This window comes from Periophthalmus magnuspinnatus, chromosome 17, assembly GCF_009829125.3.
Source record: "Periophthalmus magnuspinnatus isolate fPerMag1 chromosome 17, fPerMag1.2.pri, whole genome shotgun sequence".
Lineage (NCBI taxonomy): Eukaryota > Metazoa > Chordata > Actinopteri > Gobiiformes > Gobiidae > Periophthalmus > Periophthalmus magnuspinnatus.
This window is the reverse complement of record NC_047142.1, coordinates 3,673,480-3,692,722: the sequence shown is the minus strand read 5'-3', so window position 1 is coordinate 3,692,722 and position 19,243 is coordinate 3,673,480. Positions and strand designations below refer to the sequence as shown.

At 41.5% G+C, this 19,243-nt stretch overlaps 1 protein-coding gene across 8 annotated transcripts in view; it reads right to left on the bottom strand.

Moving 5' to 3' along the window:
* LOC117385013 (zinc finger protein 521-like) overlaps positions 1 to 19,243 on the bottom strand; it is a 177,972-nt gene that overhangs the window by 24,078 nt on the left and 134,651 nt on the right. For all 8 annotated transcript variants that reach the window (XM_055228764.1, XM_055228766.1, XM_055228765.1 and 5 more), the window contains one exon: positions 9,728 to 9,859. In XM_055228764.1, the coding sequence (XP_055084739.1) occupies positions 9,728 to 9,859 (132 nt within the window). The remainder of the gene's footprint in view (positions 1 to 9,727; positions 9,860 to 19,243) is intronic.

The window sequence follows — 19,243 nt, the reverse complement described above, 5'->3', positions numbered from 1 at the left end:
TTTTTTTTTTGTGCAAGACGGTGACGTGTCCGTGTGTGTGTGTGCGCGTGAGAAGTTAGCGGAGTTTGTTGGCTAGCTCGCGTTGGTTGTCGGGGTGTCAGAGCTGTGGGAGCTGGGGGGGCTGGGGGGCCAAGGTCTCCTCGCTGTGGGGGATATTAAGGCCTCTGATTAGCTCTCCGGGGCCGGCCGTGGCAGACATCTCCTTTACTACAGGCCCCAGCTCATCTTTATTTTGGCAGGGTGGTGCTCTCTGCAGGCTGCACACTGCACCAATACTAAGCTGTTTGTGCACGGAGGAGAGAAGGAAAAAAAAGCCTTTCTCTGCCTCATTCCTTTTTATTTATTCATTTGTTAAGTGAATTTGTGCCGAGGACCAGGCCAGGAGCTAAAAAATGTACTTGGAAGTCCAGCAGCAGCAGCAGCAGCAGCATGTAAAGGGCCACTTTTTTAGGGACAGCGATCTAATAAAGGGGAAAGCTAACAAAACACATACTTAACTGAAATGTAGTAACTTTCTGGAGTATATCAACAGCAAAGTACTACAGTAAAGTGATTGATGAAGTAAATTTTCTTTAGCACAGTAATTGGTTGCTGTACGCGCAAAACAAAAGATCTGACACTATTTTGTGGATGGGTACAGATCAGGGGAGTAAAAAAAAAACAACACATTTTCACCAAGGGCCACATCAGCAAAATGGCAGCCCTTAAAGATCCCGATGTAAAATAAATAACTTCTATATTACTTCAAGTTTGAGCTACAAATACGCACATGCATTTAACTAGATGTAAAAATGTGGATGTGTAACTGTATCTCCTGATAAGATATTTTAAGACCATCATATCTTTGAATTTACCCTGTCGAGGGCCACATAAAATGATGTAGAGGGCCACATTTGGCACGCGGGCCTTAAGTTTGACACATGTGGTATGGATCATAACTTTAAAAAAACCTACTGTGCTTGTGACACGACACTTGTGGATCATGTTATAATTTGCCCATTTTTAATCTCAACATTGATCTAAAACGACTTAACAAAAAAAAAAACCCACTGACTTCTGCGCTAGAAAACTACAGTGCCAAATGGAAGCCGACGTCGCCGTAAACGTCATCACAACAAAACGCCGCGTACCTGTCGACACCTTGGATAGAGCTGCACGTCACACTAGCAAGAAGCAGATTTATTTTCCCCCCCATTTGTCCTAAAATAACTACAAGACGCTGCAGAATCCTACGCTTATCATCGCTTAAGGAAATAAAATTGAAGAATGAAGTAAGTCCAGAGCAGTGGGCGTATGTCACGGCGGTGAAAACGGGGATTAGAGATTGCTCAAACATGCACGAATCACTCCAAAAACAACTTCAGAAGGAAACAACTAAAACGTGGTTAAAAGTCAAAACACAAAAAAGAAGAATTTGCAGTTTTACAATTTGAACTCATCCCATGTTTTGACGTGTTGTGTTTTTATTTATTCATTTATTTATTCATTTTTAGGACATGTGTGGCTTGTGAGGGGAACATGCTTTTACCAAACGGAAGGAGCGTCTTCTTCAGAGTTTCCAGAGTCCTTAAGTCCATGTGTGGGCTGGTCACAATGGAAAGACTGCGGTTATTCAAATGACTTTTACAGCTTCTCTACGGAAGACTGGACATTACAAGGCCTAATCCAGACGGCATGGTAAACACATTTATAATACTACCCTACTGGTCCAATGATCAATGGCCGAGAAAGAACGCAGTCAGGACGCTACACTGGTTGAATATGTTAAAAACTCTGTTGACGAGTGTGGTTAAAGTCAGAATTTGCTGTGTTGGCGCGAAAGTTGTGAGTCATATTCTCATTGTACATTGTAAAGTTAACATTATGCTAAAAAGTGGTTAATATTACATAACCGACTCGCTTAGAATGCAAAGATAATACACTGAACCAATGAGGAAACTCCAAAAGGATCCTTTGATAATTAAAACATTTTACATTCTGAAGTAGTTTTATAATATCACATGTTGAGATCATTGATATTCCTTCATAATTTGGTAGAAAGGGACATAAATGATCCATGTAACTGTGGTTTAGCCATGAAGGGAATGGTCACATGATAATATTTTTTTCATATAGAGTGGTCCCTCGTTTATCGCAGGGGTTAAGTTCTAAAAAATAACAAATCTGCAAAGTTGTCAGCTTTATTTTTACATTTATTCTATATGTTTTTTGGCTGTAAAACCCCTCACCACACACTTTATACACTTTTCTCACACAGGCGTTCACATTTTCTCACATTTCTCTCTCGTTTAAACTCTCTCAAAGTTCAAACCTTCGTAGGCGTCTTTGTCGGTGCAGAACGTTTCATCGACATTGTGGGTTTTGTCGGGGAGAAAACAAATTGCAAACGCACAGCACTTTAGAGTCACACTGAGATCCAACGTTTATGTAAATTTGTCTGAACACATTCTGTACTGTACAGGAGACACGGCACGGAGGAGACTGATGGACAATGGTCTACAGTCCAACAGCCAATCAGGACGCACGACACAATGGTCTACAGTCCAACAGCCAATCAGGACGCAGGACACAATGCACGCTCAGATGATGTAAAAAAAACCCTGATCTGACCGACCTACCAACGATGTTTACGTCAAGAGTGGGATTCAAATCACCAACGTTCAGATCAGTGGACAAAAACTCTACCAACTGAGCTCCTGTCGTCCCTAGAAGGTTTCCAACAGTGGTCATCTGGAGACTGTTGAAACGTTCTCTACACTGGACCATACCTGGACGAACGAGGGATTACACCGTCTTGTGGCTTAGCTAATAAACGCTAGCTAAATCCATAATCAGAAGTACTTAGTTAAATTTGTACCACTTCGTCTTAACCCAGTGCAGATATATTGTATAAGCAGCTTTGGATTTTGAAATAAGTGAAGTTGGATCTAAATATAAACCATTTTATTGCCTGGTAACAGGAAGTATGTAGTTAGCAAGCAAGCTAAAAGTTGGGAGAAGCATTGCGGTGAATATTTACGATACTCTGAATTTAACTTCTTTCCAGACGCTCAATAAACTCACCAGCCTGGTCTCAAAACAATTTAAGAATACTTTTGTACGGAAGCTTTCACCATTCCGCCAAAGCATGCACAAACAAACTAATTAAACCAGTACATTTGACAGTTCATGTTGGAGCACCCGACCTCCAGTAGATTTTCGAGTTCGCTCTTGCTGTGACATAAGCAACCGAACGCAGATCCATCCCCACACTCCACTTTCATCACGCCTTCTTGTGCTTTCTCTTCTGTTTTGTTTGTCTTAAGCACATATTCCCAATCAGAATATCCGCCCCGCCATGCCTCCTCCTCAGCAGCAAACCCGCGCTCCTGAGGGTGCAGCCAGACACTTCTAGCTGCAGGCTCCCCCACTTCTGAAAGCTGTCAAATCTGTCCTGGGAGAGTCAGCCTTCTCTCATCATCCAGGGGCTTATGGACCTCTCTCTCCATTTACCCTCGCTCTCCCCGACCGCCTCCTCCTCCTCTTCTTCTGCGCCTTTTATCTCACATCCAAACTTGCAATCTTCCTTCCCCAAGTTTTGTCTCCTCCACATCTCCTCTATTTTGTTGGGTTTAGGCTACGGTGAGTGTAGAGGTCTTTACGCGGGTGGGTCTGTTCTCCTTTGTGGGAATTCCCGAAGGAGAACACAGTGGGAGTGGGAAGGCTGGGTTTGGATTGAGAATCGTAATCGTAGAGATGTCCGTGGAGTCTTTTCGGGTCAAATGAAATGGATCAATGTGAAAAATGGATATCTGCAATAATGAAAAAGTGAAAGAAATATATGAATTCACAGTCTAATACCAGCGTGTGCGGAGGAGCCGATTTCTGCTTCTCCTGGGAGAGTTTTCAAAGGTTTGGTTGTCGCCGTGCTGCTTGTGGTACAAACTACAAACTGCAGTTGAATCATTATTTTAGCTGATGCCACAACGAAATCTGGAGTAATTTTACGCTTTTTTCAGTTCCAAAACTAATATTTTGGCTTTAAATATTTGCTGATATAAACCCATACCAGAGCAGACAGAAACGTAGCTATTATTTTCTCTAAGATGCACTATGTAACTTTACGATGGCCTGTTTCCATGGAGATGTCTGAAATGTCTCACACTATGGCATTCATCTTTTCTCCATAAGCAGGTGATGCCATTAGGACGAGTTACAGATCATTTATCAGCCTCATTTCTAAAGGTTGCTCCTGCACTACACATTGCCTTTTGCACCAGACGTGAGATTTATAAAACCTCCACTAGGGGCAGCACTTTGTTTAATCGCCTTGCCGGCTGTGACCCCCGGTGTGCATCTCCACAAAGTCTGAGACATGGGAAAGGAGAGACGCAGAAGTGAAGACAGTCTGAGTAAGTGTTTGATCAGGAAATCATCAGGAAATAGATTTATATAAAACAATGACATTCAGATTTCTGCATTCAAACAGATGGCCAAAACACAGAGAAAAGCTGTTTATTCAACTCATTATTCTCAACATTATGCATTTGTAGCTGAGAGTACGCTCTGCTGGATCTCCCTCAGTCCACGCTGTGACCAGAGACTTCTATCGCCGATCCTTATGCGCGTATCATAGAAATACTTAAAAATATAAACACAACAGACTGAAACACAGCGAGAAAACAGCCAGGATATAACCTAAATGTTACGACGTGTAAGTAATGTCATTTTCTCATTTAAATTTAAGAGATGGGTTGCTGCTGTGACTTTTATTTTTGTGTTCATTTGTAATAAATTGCTGCATGGAGCACCACACAGAAGAGTTTAATGTGGAGAGGGCGTGGCCTGTGCTTTTATGGTGTAGTGGGCGTGGCCTGTCCTTTTACGGTGACGTGGGTGTGTAGAGAGGGCGTGACAGGACGTGCGTTCACTTGCTCACATTCCAGCTGCAGGTGAGATTTATAAAACACAGACTGCAGGCGGAGCGCGTGTGCAGAGTTTTATAAATCAGGAGCGTGCACATGCCTCTCTCGGCCACTAGGGGCGCACATTTGCTTGGGAAAATTCCTGTGCCATCCTTTAAAAATGAGGCCTCAGATCTGTGCAGTGAGTAAGAATATATGTTTTCAATGTATTGTTTTAGTCAATACAAAACACTTTGCGTCAAGTGAATAATGCGATGGAAGTTTAATGCTTTACAGTGGAGCATTCCTGGCAAAGCAATAACATCTCCATAGAGAAACAGAAAAACTGGTCCAAATGTAAGTTATGTAACTCGATAACAGAAGTGCTTTGTATCTTGGTTCAATATTCTAGAAAATACCGTTTCAAAACAAGATTCCTGGCTCCTGCATCCGTCTGAGACACATCACTGCGTTGTACAATTTTAAAACTTATTAAAACGGAAGGACGTTTCTCACAAAATCTACGGAAGGACAATCATTATTCTCATTTCTCATCCCAGCATCACGCGCCGGCATACCCACTGTCCCCTCACTGTCCGACAGAGGGACCCATCTGTCCTGCCCGCCCCTCAGACCGCTGTCCTGAAGGGTGCACTCCGTCTGGCTCCTCCCACTTTCCCTTTTTTCTTCTCCTCCCAGAATGCTGTGCTCTCTCCCGCGCCGTGATCGATATGGGCGCGGAGGGAGCGGGGGGGGCCTGTCTGTCAAAGCCCGCTGTTGGAAAATGAAGGCTGGGACGAATAAGACATGCTCTGTATATTAAAGTGCCCCCCTGTCCCCTGATGCCGGCTCCGGAGGACGGGGCCAGGCTGGGGAGATATCAATAAGATTCTGGGGGAGAGGAGTGAGGACACATCTGAATGTAATATGATGGACCAATTGCTTCGGCGTCACGGCTGAATCGCTGATGGTGTGCTGATTGTTTTTACGTGTTTTACTGTAAATTTTATATGGCAGGATTTATGGAAGATATATTGATCAACGAGTTAAAGGAAAAAGTGTGTATTCAGTGTGTTAAAGTAAATGAAGATATCGTAAGAGTCTGGGAGATTTGTGACAAACTATACAGAAAGTGGAGGACACTCACTTCAAACATTAGCTAAAAACAATGGCAGCAGGAATAAAAGTAGTTTAGCTGTATATGTAGTAGGTTTTTAAGGTATTTTTTAGGTAATGCATTGGGTTAGGCTAATGTTAAACGCATTTTGCACTGAAGATACGTTTTTCGTGCTTGCTGTGCATTGATAAACACTGTGCTAACTTTGCTAAACACGTAGACTCGACATATAAGTTGCCATCACTGCAAATACAGTTGAAAAAAAAAAAAAAATCATAACTCTTTTCTTTCTAAATATTTTTCTTTTATTTTTCCAGAGCATTTAGAACGACTCTTCCCACATTAATCTGAGCAAATACAGCGTCGAGGAACGAACCCTCATTGTACAGTGGAACTTTGAGTCACATGGGTCAAATTGGACATTTTAACACCAGAGATGCCCCGAGTGTAAACACCGTTAAAGGAATAATACAGGGGGCAGTGTGTGATCTCCACAGACCTGACTAGTCCTGATTTCTTCCTGTGGGACGATCTTAAAGAAAAGGTGTTTGTGAATAAACCTCAGACGACTTAATAAACGACTTAAAACGTGATATCGAGGATCAAATAAGAGACATAAGCCGGAAATTATTTAAATGTGACGCAAAGTGTGTTGGATCAATGTACGTGAACAATTCTAACCGTATAAATTAGCAAACATCTCGGAAGGTTCAGTTTATCTACTGCTAAAATTTGGTGAGTTTGACTTAAGAATTATAGGAGCTACTGAATATTTAAAAGTGTCAGTGACTTTTGGGCCACTTTTTCAGTTAATTTTCAGTTTATATCTATTTTGTGCTTTGTTTTTACTTGAGTTTGCGTTCTTTCTTATCCAATCATCTCGTTGAGCTGCATAGCTAAAGCGATGCAGGAGCCAAAGCAACTCCGGGCGCTTCGAAAGGTACTACCCCCCCCAGGAACTCGCTTCGGACCCCCTCAAACAGACCCCTACGGTTCACTTAAGCCCGTGGAAACACAATCAGACCGTACCAATCCACTCCAAAGCGAGCCAATCGAACCACGGCTATTGTGAATGTTTTTATTAGTATTTACTTTACACGGGTGCGGTCTGAGTCGAGTCAAAACCGGCCGAAGAAAGTGCGAGGAAGACTAAAGAGCTGAGAGGGGAGAAATAGTGAAGAGCCCAAGTTAACGACTTTGCAGATTTCATTATAGAGATAGTTAACCCTGTTGACACTGAAGGAGGGCGCTATTCTCTCAGGAGGAGTCCGGTCCTTCCACCTCCACGCACACAGACAGATGAGATCATTACAGCTATCAGCACCACTGCCGTCCACAATTAGCACGTCTCCTTTTCCTTACCCCCCCCCAACTCACCCCCTTCTCCTCCGCACGTTCCTCCCTTCTCCCATCAGATCACACAGTGGCCCCCCCTGCACCCTCTCCAGTCACCCTACGACACTTCCACGGCTTTGATTCGGAGGCAATTTGACTAAATAAGAAGCCGCATGCACCGAGCGGCTCCGATGGTGGTTCCGGCCTGACCTCTCCCAACTCATTTAGAAGCTATTGGAAAACTACAGCGAGATTGCGGCTTAAAGCGTTACCTCGGATCGCGTATGTACAGCGCTCTGCTCCGACATGGTCCCCCTGATAAAAGCTGAGGTGGTGGAGGTAGTTTTGGAGATGTTTGGACCCTAAGCTTTTTTTTTTTTTGAGCGTTGTAAAGTCGTCATACGCCCAATGCAATGTGCAAGAAACATTCATTCACTAAAACTTTTCCTTTGCTATGGATCCTACCTGGACGATTGAGGGATCGCACAACCCTAAACCTAAACTGTCTGTTCCCCAAGTTTACACATAGGTGATTGGGTTTTTTGGGGAATTTGGCTTCACTTGACAATATTGACCGGCAAGTATGCGACTACGTCCAGTTAGCACAGTTTCGGAATATTAGTAAGACTCACAGGTAAGTAGTAGCCGTGCTATTTGGGAACTGTCATCTTTCTTCATCTTTAAGGACAGCAAAAATGAAACAAATTAAACAAATCTTTCTCTCAGGACATATTAGCCATTGCAAAACAGGGCTCGGTGCCTAGTTGGAGATATACAAACTGAAACAACTACATAAAAAATAAGAATATTCACATGAATGTCCACTAATTTTTAAGAATCTGTGAGTTTAAGTACATACGACAGGTTAGAACATCCCCTTTATGTCCCTAAAATATAGTTAACATACTGATAATGATGATTTTGCTTATTTAAGTTCATAATTTGACATCCTGGTTGGACATGAGCGGCAGATGTGACGTAAGTAAAAGTCATTTTTCTTCAAGTCTGTCATGATAGCAAAAGTGCGATATACTGCTGAAGAAAACAAATGATGCAAATTAAACTGATTCATGCCACTGACACAATAAGCAGGATGATATTCTAAAAGTACATGAGCTGCAGTGAATATACAGCAGAAGGAAACACTTTGATAATTAGTTTGTATAACTTTGGTCAGCTCAAATCTTATCGTACAGACAAATAATAAGTTCCTTACTAGTAAAAGTATCCACAATAAATATTTAACCCCAAAGATTATTGTTCCATGTTTGATGCATTGAACAATAAATGGATTTAGTGTTTATCGTGGCTTAGGTACAATTCCACCTCTATTCCAGGGCACAGCACAGCCACAAAAACAAAGTCATAATTATCTACAGTATCTATTTCCTTCCACTTATCCAGGGCCGGGTCGTGGGGTCAGCAGTCTAAGCAGGGACACCAAGAATTCCCTCACCCAGACACTTTTTCCAGCTCCTCCGGTGGGACCCCAAAGCGTTCCCAGGCCAGACGAGAGACGTAGTCCCTCCAGCGTGTCCTTGGTTTTCCCTGTGGCCTCCTCCCAATGGGACGTGCCCGGAACATCGCCCTAGGAAGGCGTCCACAAAACATCTGGAACAGACGCCCGAGCCACCTCCTCTCAACGTGGAGGAGCAGCGGTTCTACTTCAAGCTCCTCTTGTGTAACTATTTTGAAACTTGTATCCGTCGCAATCTTGTACTTTTGGTCATTACACAAAGCTCATGATCATAGGTGAGGGTAGGACCAGAGATCTAAACGAGGACGAAACCGGGACTAAAGCAGGATGAAACCACGACTAAACCACGACTAAACCACGACTAAACGAGGACGAAACCAGGACGAAACCAGGACGAAACCAGGACGAAACCAGGACGAAACCAGGACGAAACCAGGACGAAACCAGGATGAAACCAGAACGAAACCAGCTCTAAATCAGGACTAAACAAGGACTAAACCAGGACGAAAGCAGGACGAAAGCAGCTCTAAATCAGGAATAAACCAGGACGAAACCACGACTAAACCACGACTAAACCAGGACGAAACCAGGACTAAACCAGCTCTAAACCAGGACTAAACCAGGACTAATCCAGGAACCATAAGTGAGGTAGGAACGTATATTCACCTGTAAATCAAGAGCTTTGCCTTTCGACTCAGCTCCTTCTTTACCACAACAGTCCGACACAGCGACGGCATCACTACAGACGCTGCACTGAACCTCCCGTCAGTCTCACGCTCCATCCTTCCCTCACTTGTAAACAAAACCCTGAGAGATTCTCGAAATCCTCCATTTGAGACAGGTCCTCACAGTACTAACTAGCGAAACAACCACATCTATCATACGTACTTTAACTGTAAAACACAGAAGTCGTACCTGTGAAGCAGACCGGGCACTTGAAGGTCCCGCCCATGCCCTCAAAGCTGTGCTCGATCAGGTGGCACTGCAGCTTGGCCGGAGAATCGAACGACTGGCTGCACAGCTTGCACTCGTGATTCAGACCCTCCTCTGCACAGAAAAACAAACACAAAACAACACATCAGCCCAATGCATCAGGAAAAGAAATGATTTTTATGACGAAGACGGGAAGTAATAACACGATTTGGTAAGAGAACTAATCACTCGGATGGGGTAGTGCACTTGTAACACGGCGAATGTCAGCTATTTAATTAACCGGCACAGAGATTTATTTAAGAGTGGAGTTAATTAAGCGCCATCAAATAGAGCAGTTTCACATTGTTAATAAAGCGACTTAGGTCTGGGGTTACAGTCACGCTTATCTGAAGAACAATCCATCTCCTGTTGACACCTGCGCGGGAAAACAAAGAGGCCGTGCTTACGATTATCGAGCATTTTGTTTAATATCGGCTCATGCTAATCGCTCATTTTGTGGGGTTTATTAATCGACTTACTTGGAATGAATAAACAGTGATATCGAGTGAAACAAACACGTCTTGAAACAAAATGCAGCAAAAGTAAACGTATGCAACTTTATGAGTAAAGGGCTCGTCATCTGCTGGTTTCCATGGAGATGATAATGTTTTTCTGGAATGTTCTGCAAAATGGTATCTATTTCCAATGAGACAATTACCGTAAATTTCGGACTACAGAGCGCACCTTGATATAAGCCGCACCAGCTAAATTTGAAGAGAAAATCAATTTTGTACATATATAAGCCGCACCTGAATAAAAGCCGCAGGTTTTCATATTGTAACATGAGATATTTACACAGAAAGACGGTGCACCGACACGCTTTTTTTAAACTGTGCCTGAAAATTGGCACCAACACGACATCAACACGGGATGAACACATCTGCAGGTTTAGAAAATAAAGCTGCACCAACACGGAAAATCTGCTTTTATTTCCTCTGAAAACTTTTGTCGTCTTTTTACATTGACCAAGTTGGATTCATTGATGTCGAGCTTACGTGCAGTGGCTCTATTTCAGGGGTCGGCAACTCGCGGCTCCGGAGCCGTATGCGCCTCTTTCAGCCTCATACTGCGGCTCTGCGTGGCTTGGGAACTGACAGACACAGCTCACAGTCCTGCGTAAAGAGCCCTGATTTTCAGACGTTGTGCGCACAGGGGTCAGGAGCAACTTTGGCCCGTCCCTAATGACACACTAATAAGCTCGTCCGTAGATGTATCATGAAAATCCTGCTGGAAATCGCCACAGAAATCTATTTGATGTAGTAGCAAGTATATTATCTGCTCTTGTCTCCGCGGTGACGTATCACGTATAACACATCAGACACGTCGCACAAAAGTAGAGCCACAAGCGAGTGAAAATGAGCCAAAACAAAAGTCTTTGGAGAGCTTTTAACAAAGGGGGAAAGGACAACTGAGGAGCCAGAAGAGGAGACTACGATCTCCAAGAAAAAGAAAGATAAATTTAACAGACAATGCCTACTTAAAATCTGGGTTTGTCGCTACAGGTGACATACGCACAGAGTCCGCTCTGCGTAACATACGGGAAAAGCAAATGAGGTAATGAAACCTTCAAAACTGCTTTGGCACATGGAGAATAAGCACCTGGGATTAAACGATACGCTACGAGTTTTTTTGTTGTTGTTTTTTTAAAGAAACTGCGGAGTAGAGTAGACATAATCACATAATCAGCGCAGGGCTCCCTCTGATGCAGCGGTTTGGTGAGTTGTATTTTTTTAATGCACTTAAGTTGTTTTTGCCATATTTATCTGCCACGTGTAGAAGGCTTGTCCGTGAAAGTAAAACCTACATTATTCCGTTACATTATTGTTATTATACAGTGTTATCTTCATTTTAGATGTCAAAAAGTATTTGCGGCTCCCAGTGTTTTATTTTACGTGGAAAGTGGGTCCAAATGGCTCTTTGCGTGTTAAAGGCCGACCCCTGCTCTGTTTCCTTTCTGTTTCTTTATCTTAAAAACTGCATCATATCCATTTCATGATGCGCAAAATGATCGTTCAAAATCAAAACTAGTGAATTCTTCAGAGCAGAATCTTTCCCCACGTCTGTCTCACTTTTACGTTTACAGCTAGAGAGCGCCCCCCAGGGGCCGTTATCCAGTAAAATTCCATATATAAGCCGCACTGCTGTAAAAGCCGCAGGGTTCAAAGCGTGGAAAAAAAGTAGCGGCTTATAATCCGAAATTTACGGTAGTTAACGCAGCAGAACAAGTTACAAGGCCATATTTACAGTAAGAATAAATGTTTTTAAGGTCATATATGAGCAATAAAATGCACATGAAGTGAAGTACAGTGGTCCCTCGCTACATCACGGTTTCGCGGATTTTTCCAGTGCAATTCTACATGTTTTTTTTTTTAGTGTATGAACGTTCATTGTGCAGACCAACGTCAATCGATCTCCTCCGTGCAGCGTCTCCACAGCACAGAATGTGTTTGAGACAAGTTTAATTCATATATAATAATACTGCCATAGCAAAAGACGAAGTTTAAATCTGTCAAATGGACAAATCGTTGTAGGAGTGAAGACGTTTCGCTGCACGTCCAAGCCGCTTCTTCAGTTCTGGTCAGATTCCTGCTGGACACTGCCTTATATCTGTCTGAAGGGAGGGGCTAACTACACTGAAACTGTAAACATCTGTTGTCTCCAGTTTCAGATTAGACGACCCAATTCAGTCCTTAACGACCCTGCTATTGTTCTCTTTGTTCTGGGTCTGAGGATGGAGTTGTAGATCGGGGAGAGATGATTTCTGAGGCCTCCATTCCTGTTTAATGAAGGATTGTCTTTCCAAACAAAAATAGCTTCCTTAACTCCTCTCTCAAACCATTTCTTTTCTCTGTCTCCGATCTGAACCTCACTCTGTTCAAAGGAGTGGTTAGCGTGTTTGAGATGGAGATGAACAGCAGACTGTGGTCCTGAGCTGCTCTTCTGACGGTGTTGTTACTTTCTCTTATGAAGTGTCTTAAAGTGTATAATAATGCTGCAAATTTACAGAGCGTTGATATTTTGTTATAAATGCTGTTTTATGTTTACATGAATCTCATATTGAAAGATTTAATATTTGATTTGTATACATAAGCTACATTCATTTTGGGAAACGTGTTGAGTCGAGGCGGCGCATAAAGACGGAGCCAAATGGTTTTCTTACCGTTGTATTGTTTATTTTTGAGACTTGGTTTGATTATTTCTGTAAAAAAGGATTTTGCAAAGCTGTGAATTAAAATTTTGTAACTCTTTTTACATCGGAGTCCAGAGGAAGTTATTTTCTCTCAATAAAAAACACACGATTAACAGCAACGGACAACACAAAACCAGGCCTGAACCCAAACAGAATGTGTTCAAATTTACATAAACGTTGGATCACAGTGTGACTCTGAAGTGCTGTATGTTTGCAATTTGTTTTCTCCGACAAAACCCACAATGTCGATGAAACGTTCTGCACCGACAAAGACGCCTACGAAGGTTTGAACTTTGAGAGAGTTTAAACGAGAGAGAAATGTGAGAAAATGTTAACGCCTGTGTGAGAAAAGTGTATTAAGTGTGTGGTGAGGGGTTTTACAGCCAAAAACATAGAATAATAAAAAATAAAGCTGATACTTCGTGGATTCTGCTTATTACAGGTTATTTTTGGAACGTAGACATGTATAATGCCATTATGAGAAAGATTACAGGTAAATAAATAACATCCTCATGGAAAAAAGCAGCCAGAGATGTGAATTTATTTATGTCTTACGAATGCAAGTTTATACACTCTGGGTTGCTAACGCTAACTGCCTCCACTATAGAAAATGAACCGTTACACTTCAGGCGGATTCAACAATGAGTAAACGGACCAATTTTATGTCCCTACAATTCATCCGCTGATAGCTCATACAAATGCGTTTCCGTGTGTGGAACTCTCCAAGTCAAGTGCTGAGTCAGACGTCCAGAGCATCAATAAAGGCCCATAGCGAACGCCGCCGGGGCCCGACAACTGCTCCATCAAACTGCTACCGGGCCGACCATTACCGGGCCATAAGAGGACAGGGCAGACCCACAGGAGACACATCCGAGCCCGTGTCTGGGTCTGAGGAGGTGTCCTGTGGCACTGGCTCAGGCCGAGGTACTGGAATATACCACGTCCACAGAGGCGCCGAGTGGCTAAGGCCCCGCTAAAGCCCCGGAGCGCAGGGAGACGGAGGAGGGGTAATCGGAGCGGATCTGAGGCGATGGCAAACTGAAACTGGAGGAAAATTACAACAGACAACGTGGGTTTAGTGGGTTTGGCGACTGCAGGACCAGGGCTGGGTGAAGTACTCAGTTTAGTTAAGTAAAAGTACAGATACAGAGGGAAAAAGTTACTCAAGTGTCACAGGAAAGAATCTACGTAAGTATTAAAATGTACTTTAAGAGTAAAAAGTAAAAGTTTGCTGAAGTGTAAATGTAGTGATACGGACTAAAAAATGAGACATATTATGGTCAACAGTAACAATATTCATCAATCTCTTAGTTTATCTTATGAGTTTTGTGTATTTATTTTTGTTTTGCTCCAAGTCAAAACTTAAACTCAAAAAAGTTTAGTCAAGATGTTACCACGGAAATACGAAAAAGTACTTTTTATTTTCAGTCCAGTTCAAAAATGTAGTGGAGTAGAAAGTACAGATACTTCTCTACAAATGTAGTGAAGAAAAAGTAAAAAGTATCCACTGTAAAATGTACTTAAGTGTTATATAATTCTACAAAAGTACAGTACTTTACCACTTTTACTTCATTTACTTCCACCACTGTGTAGGATTAGTCAGTGATACATTTAGAGGCAGTGTGATGTTATACAGAGCACACACAAACAGAACTTTTTATTATCAGGAAACTCATTTGGTGCAGCTTAAAAACACTGAGTATGGATTACATCTTAGTCCTTTGCCCATCAGATAGTAAATACTAAAAATACTATCAATTAGATACTCAGTTTAGCATGTATTCTAACTCATAATTTAACTAAATATGTATTTATTTTATTTATTTATTTCTTTAACAATGGTCTTGATATAAAAGCAGTATCTGGCAGAGGTGGATGAAGTACTCGATTTAGTTGCTTAAGTAAAAATACAGATACAGAGGTAAAAGTTATTCAAGTATCACATGAAAAAAATGTACTTTGGTAAAAGTATTTAAGTACCTCTTTAAACATGTCCTTTAAGAGTAAAAAGTAAAAGCATTTCAAGTGCTGTCAATTTAAGTGTCAAATGTGGTGATATGGAATAAAAATGAGACATTTTGCAACAGCAAAACAAATCCATTTCTTATTTTTTTCTCATGAACTTTGTGTATTTATTTTTGTTTTGCTCAAAGCCAAAGCTTAAAATCAAAAACTTCAATCAGGATGTTTCCACGAACATGGGAAAAAATAACCACTCACATTATATGACAAATACTTTTTTACTTTTCAGTCCAGTTAAAAATGTAGTGGAGTAGAAAGTACAGGTACTGCTTTCAAATGTAGTGAAGTAAAAGTAAAAAGTATACACTTACTCAAGTAAAGCACAGATACAGTATAGTACTTTATTACTTGTACTTTATTACCTTTAGATTACAGGCTATAAAAATATATTTTCTTATTATCAATGTGGCAACAAAACATGTATTGATTAGCAAGCCTCTTTTTAAAAATGATATTTTTAATACCAAAACTGAGTTTTAAAAATATTTTTTGTAGTATTTGACATAGTTGGGACATAGAGCGTCACTGTAGAGTCCACACTATGGGTCACATTGAGGAGCCGGGCCCTTATGTGTCTCCACTAATTGACTTAACCTATTTTTTTTTTTTACAGTAACAGTGAATATTAACATCACACGAACTGAAAACATGTTATCACAAGCACAATAAACATTCCCTGGCCCTTGACTTTTGTTGTAGTAAGTCAACAGGATCCATAATTCATAAACAAACGCCTTTTTAGCCCTTTATCCTCTGGTCATCAAATCTAAACGCTCGTGTGTGGTACATGGTCTACAGAGAACATCATATTGATAATTACAGTAGAATTATACAATAACCTCTGTAAACCTGCACGATCGCTTACCCAGAAACAGAGCCATACTGCAGCAGAGCGCCTTTAAACACACAGGAAGGTGTGGGAGGGGGCCACAGCCAAAAGAAACATGCAATACATCCACTTACCAGATGCTATTTGACATTTCCACTCAATAACATTACGCGCAGAAGAGAATCGTGTACACTTGTTTAGCACTTTCTGCCGACCCAACTCAAATGTGTGAATAATATGATGTTCTCGAGCGTTTATGAATTGAACTTGAGTCTTTTTTGCATTTTTATGTTGGACTTTCGGTCAATGATTTTGAATTCTATAAATAAATACACATAGAAACATAAAAAATACAGTTTGGATTGGTCTAATAAGAAGGTCAGAACTGGACGATGATGCTAACTTATACTGTGCGTGTTTTTGGTTAATGGATGAACACGACAGAACCCAAACCTTTAAAAAAAAATCATGTATCATTGTGAATTTTGACATTATCACTCATTGCGGTGGAAACTATTCAACCTGAAAGGAGCTGCATCCAGGGGCGGCGCCAAGAAGGGGGCTTGAGGGGGCACCAGCCTCCCCTAAAACGGTCAGTGCCCCCCCAAAGATTTTTGCCGCGTTATGTTATTCTTTGCCCTAAATCTTTACTTGTATTGATCTGTACTGTCATCTATCTGTTTGACCTAATTCCTAAATCTTTACGTCTACTGATATGTAAAGTTATCCAACTCTTTAACCGAATTTTCGCGATACTATCAGCCGTTACGTATGGGCATATCTCTTGTTTGTTAGCGTACAAGACGAAGCAACAGCTCTTTGACAATCGTGCACAATTGATTCAATAAATCTGACTTTCTGATTCAAGACAACTTCCGTCGATTTTATATTTTTGAAGGTTTTTATTATTAGAAATTCCACAACAGCCCCACTTTCACAGCACATCCAATCTCGAGTAGAAATGTTCAAAATCACGCTCCGATAAAAAAAAAATTCCATATTAGCTTTTATAAATCACTACAGGAGCTAACTACATTTAAACTTGTGTAAAATCATGAAGCAAACATGGTAGAGGGTGGGGGAGGCTCCATTGGTAAAAGGCTCCAAGTTAACATGCTAACCCTATAGCGTCGGATGCTATCGTCGCCAATAGACTGGCGATTGCGCACTTTCCATTACCGTAACTCCGCAACCGATTGTGCCACCGTGTAAATTCAAACGGCGTCTCAAAGCAGCGGCACGGGGCTCTTTAAATATGTGACTGTCATCGGTGATGCGCTTACGTCGCCCTCGAAGACGACCAATCAGAGCGCAGGTGCCGCAGGTGATGCTTCAAAGGAAAAATAAGGATGGATAGAGGTGTAAAATAGAGGTAGTTGTGTGAAAAAAGACAAAGGTACATGCTGATACTTCTTTTAACATGATTTTTATGGCTAAAAAAAATAAAAATAAAAATCTAAATGAGCTATAATAGTCTAATGTGCTCAAACCATAAAGGGATAAGTGAGCCCCCACATAGAAGCCCCCCTTTAGCTCCTCCAACCAAAAATGTCTAGCACCGCCCCTGGCTGTATCTGATTTTTACCATCTTAAAAAATCTGAATTATTTATTTTTAATCTGTTCGTAGCAGTCCAAACTTATTCCTCACTCTTTGATCCCATTCCAAGCATCCTAATTACGCAAAGTGATGAGTTTATAAGTGCGTTTTTTCACAACTTTCAGGGGCCAGAGAGACTTGTTTCGCTGTAATGCTACAACTACTAGCATGCTAAAAGCGAAACCTGCCTTACTTCCTGGTTTACGGACAATAAAACGGTTGAGATTTAGATGCGGACAGCACATACGGGTCTTATTTTCACCTTGACGAGACAAAATGAACTGAAAAAACACAAGAAAACGTGAAAACATGACAGCTACAGTGGTTTTAAAATGAGAAAAGAGGACAAACCTACCCAGACGTCGGAATAACACGCGGAAAGTGTGAATTTAATCGAGAAACATTACTATAACAACAAGATTTTTTTTTTGCTTTGCACCTAAGTAGGCCACCTAACTTTTATCAAGCTGCCTTCCCTCTTTTCCCTCGACAATCACACAACAACCGAGATCAAACATTTACCATTTGAAAGCAGTTGGCGCTACCATGTGCGACCACGCGTTTGGCAGACGAGCTAGCTTACATGTGCGCTTGTGTGCTAACGGCCACTGTGTTGTTTGATCTTCGCTTGGGTTAGCGTCTGCTCCCATCCCATAATGTGCATCCACCCCTGCGTTTGACCCCTCTGCACAGGGCGGTCCCGGCGGAGAACTACAGAGCGCTACATTATGCAGATCACAGTGCACCTGGCTGCTGACCTCGTGCTAGCATATAGCGTAGCATGTGTGTTTGTGCGTGTGAGGCAGGTGCACGGGTGATAAAACACGGAGCGAATGTGACTCCAACATAGTCGCATAGTTTTTAGAAAATAAAAACTGTTCTGTATTTAGAGGCTCAGACTAATTGTGATTAATGCATTTTGTACTTCATCCTGACAGCTGCATTTGGCCTAATTTAGTTTTGGCAAATAAAAATAGTTTCTGAAAATAGGAGACTACTGCTGTGTTTGGGGAGATAACGGGTTCACGGTTCCCTATGTATGGCAGAGTTTATGGAAAATGCGTTTTTTCAAATTCTTACATGTACCAGTTATTATTTTTGATTATTTGAGATTGTAATTTTTAAAAGTAAATTGTGTTGTGCGTCCTGATTGGCTGTTGGACTGTAGACCATTGTGTCGTGCGTCCTGATTGGCTGTTAGACTGTAGACCATTGTCCATCAGTCTCCTCCGTGCCGTGTCTCCAAATTTTACATAAACGTTGGATCTCAGTGTGACTCTGAAGTGCTGTACGTTTGCAATTTGTTTTCTCCCCGATAAAACCCACAACGTCGATGAAACGTTCAAAAAGACGCCTACGAAGGTTTGAACTTTGTGTTTAAACGAGAGAGAAATGTGAGAAAATGTTAACGCCTGTGTGAGAAAAGTGTATAAAGTGTGTGGTGAGGGGTTTTACAGACAAAAACATATAGAATAATTGTAAAAATAAACCTGACTACTTTGCGGATTTCGCTTATTGCAGCTTTTCTGTGGCAGATTCCAGACTATGGAACAGCGCCCCCTGCCTGTCAGACGCTCTCAGTCTTTAACACAGTTTAAGACACTGAAAACCCACCTCTTCTCCCTGGCATTTAACACCAACTAGACAGGATATTTTAGTGTTTTATTGTTCTTTTCTATGTTTTCTGTTAGTTTTTCTTGACTTTTACGTGAAGTACTTTGGGCAGCTGAAGTTATTTTAAATGTGCTACAGAAATAAACTTGCACTGAACCACTTTTGATTCTGTTTTTGTTGTTTTATTTTGTGTAGTGCTACTTTTG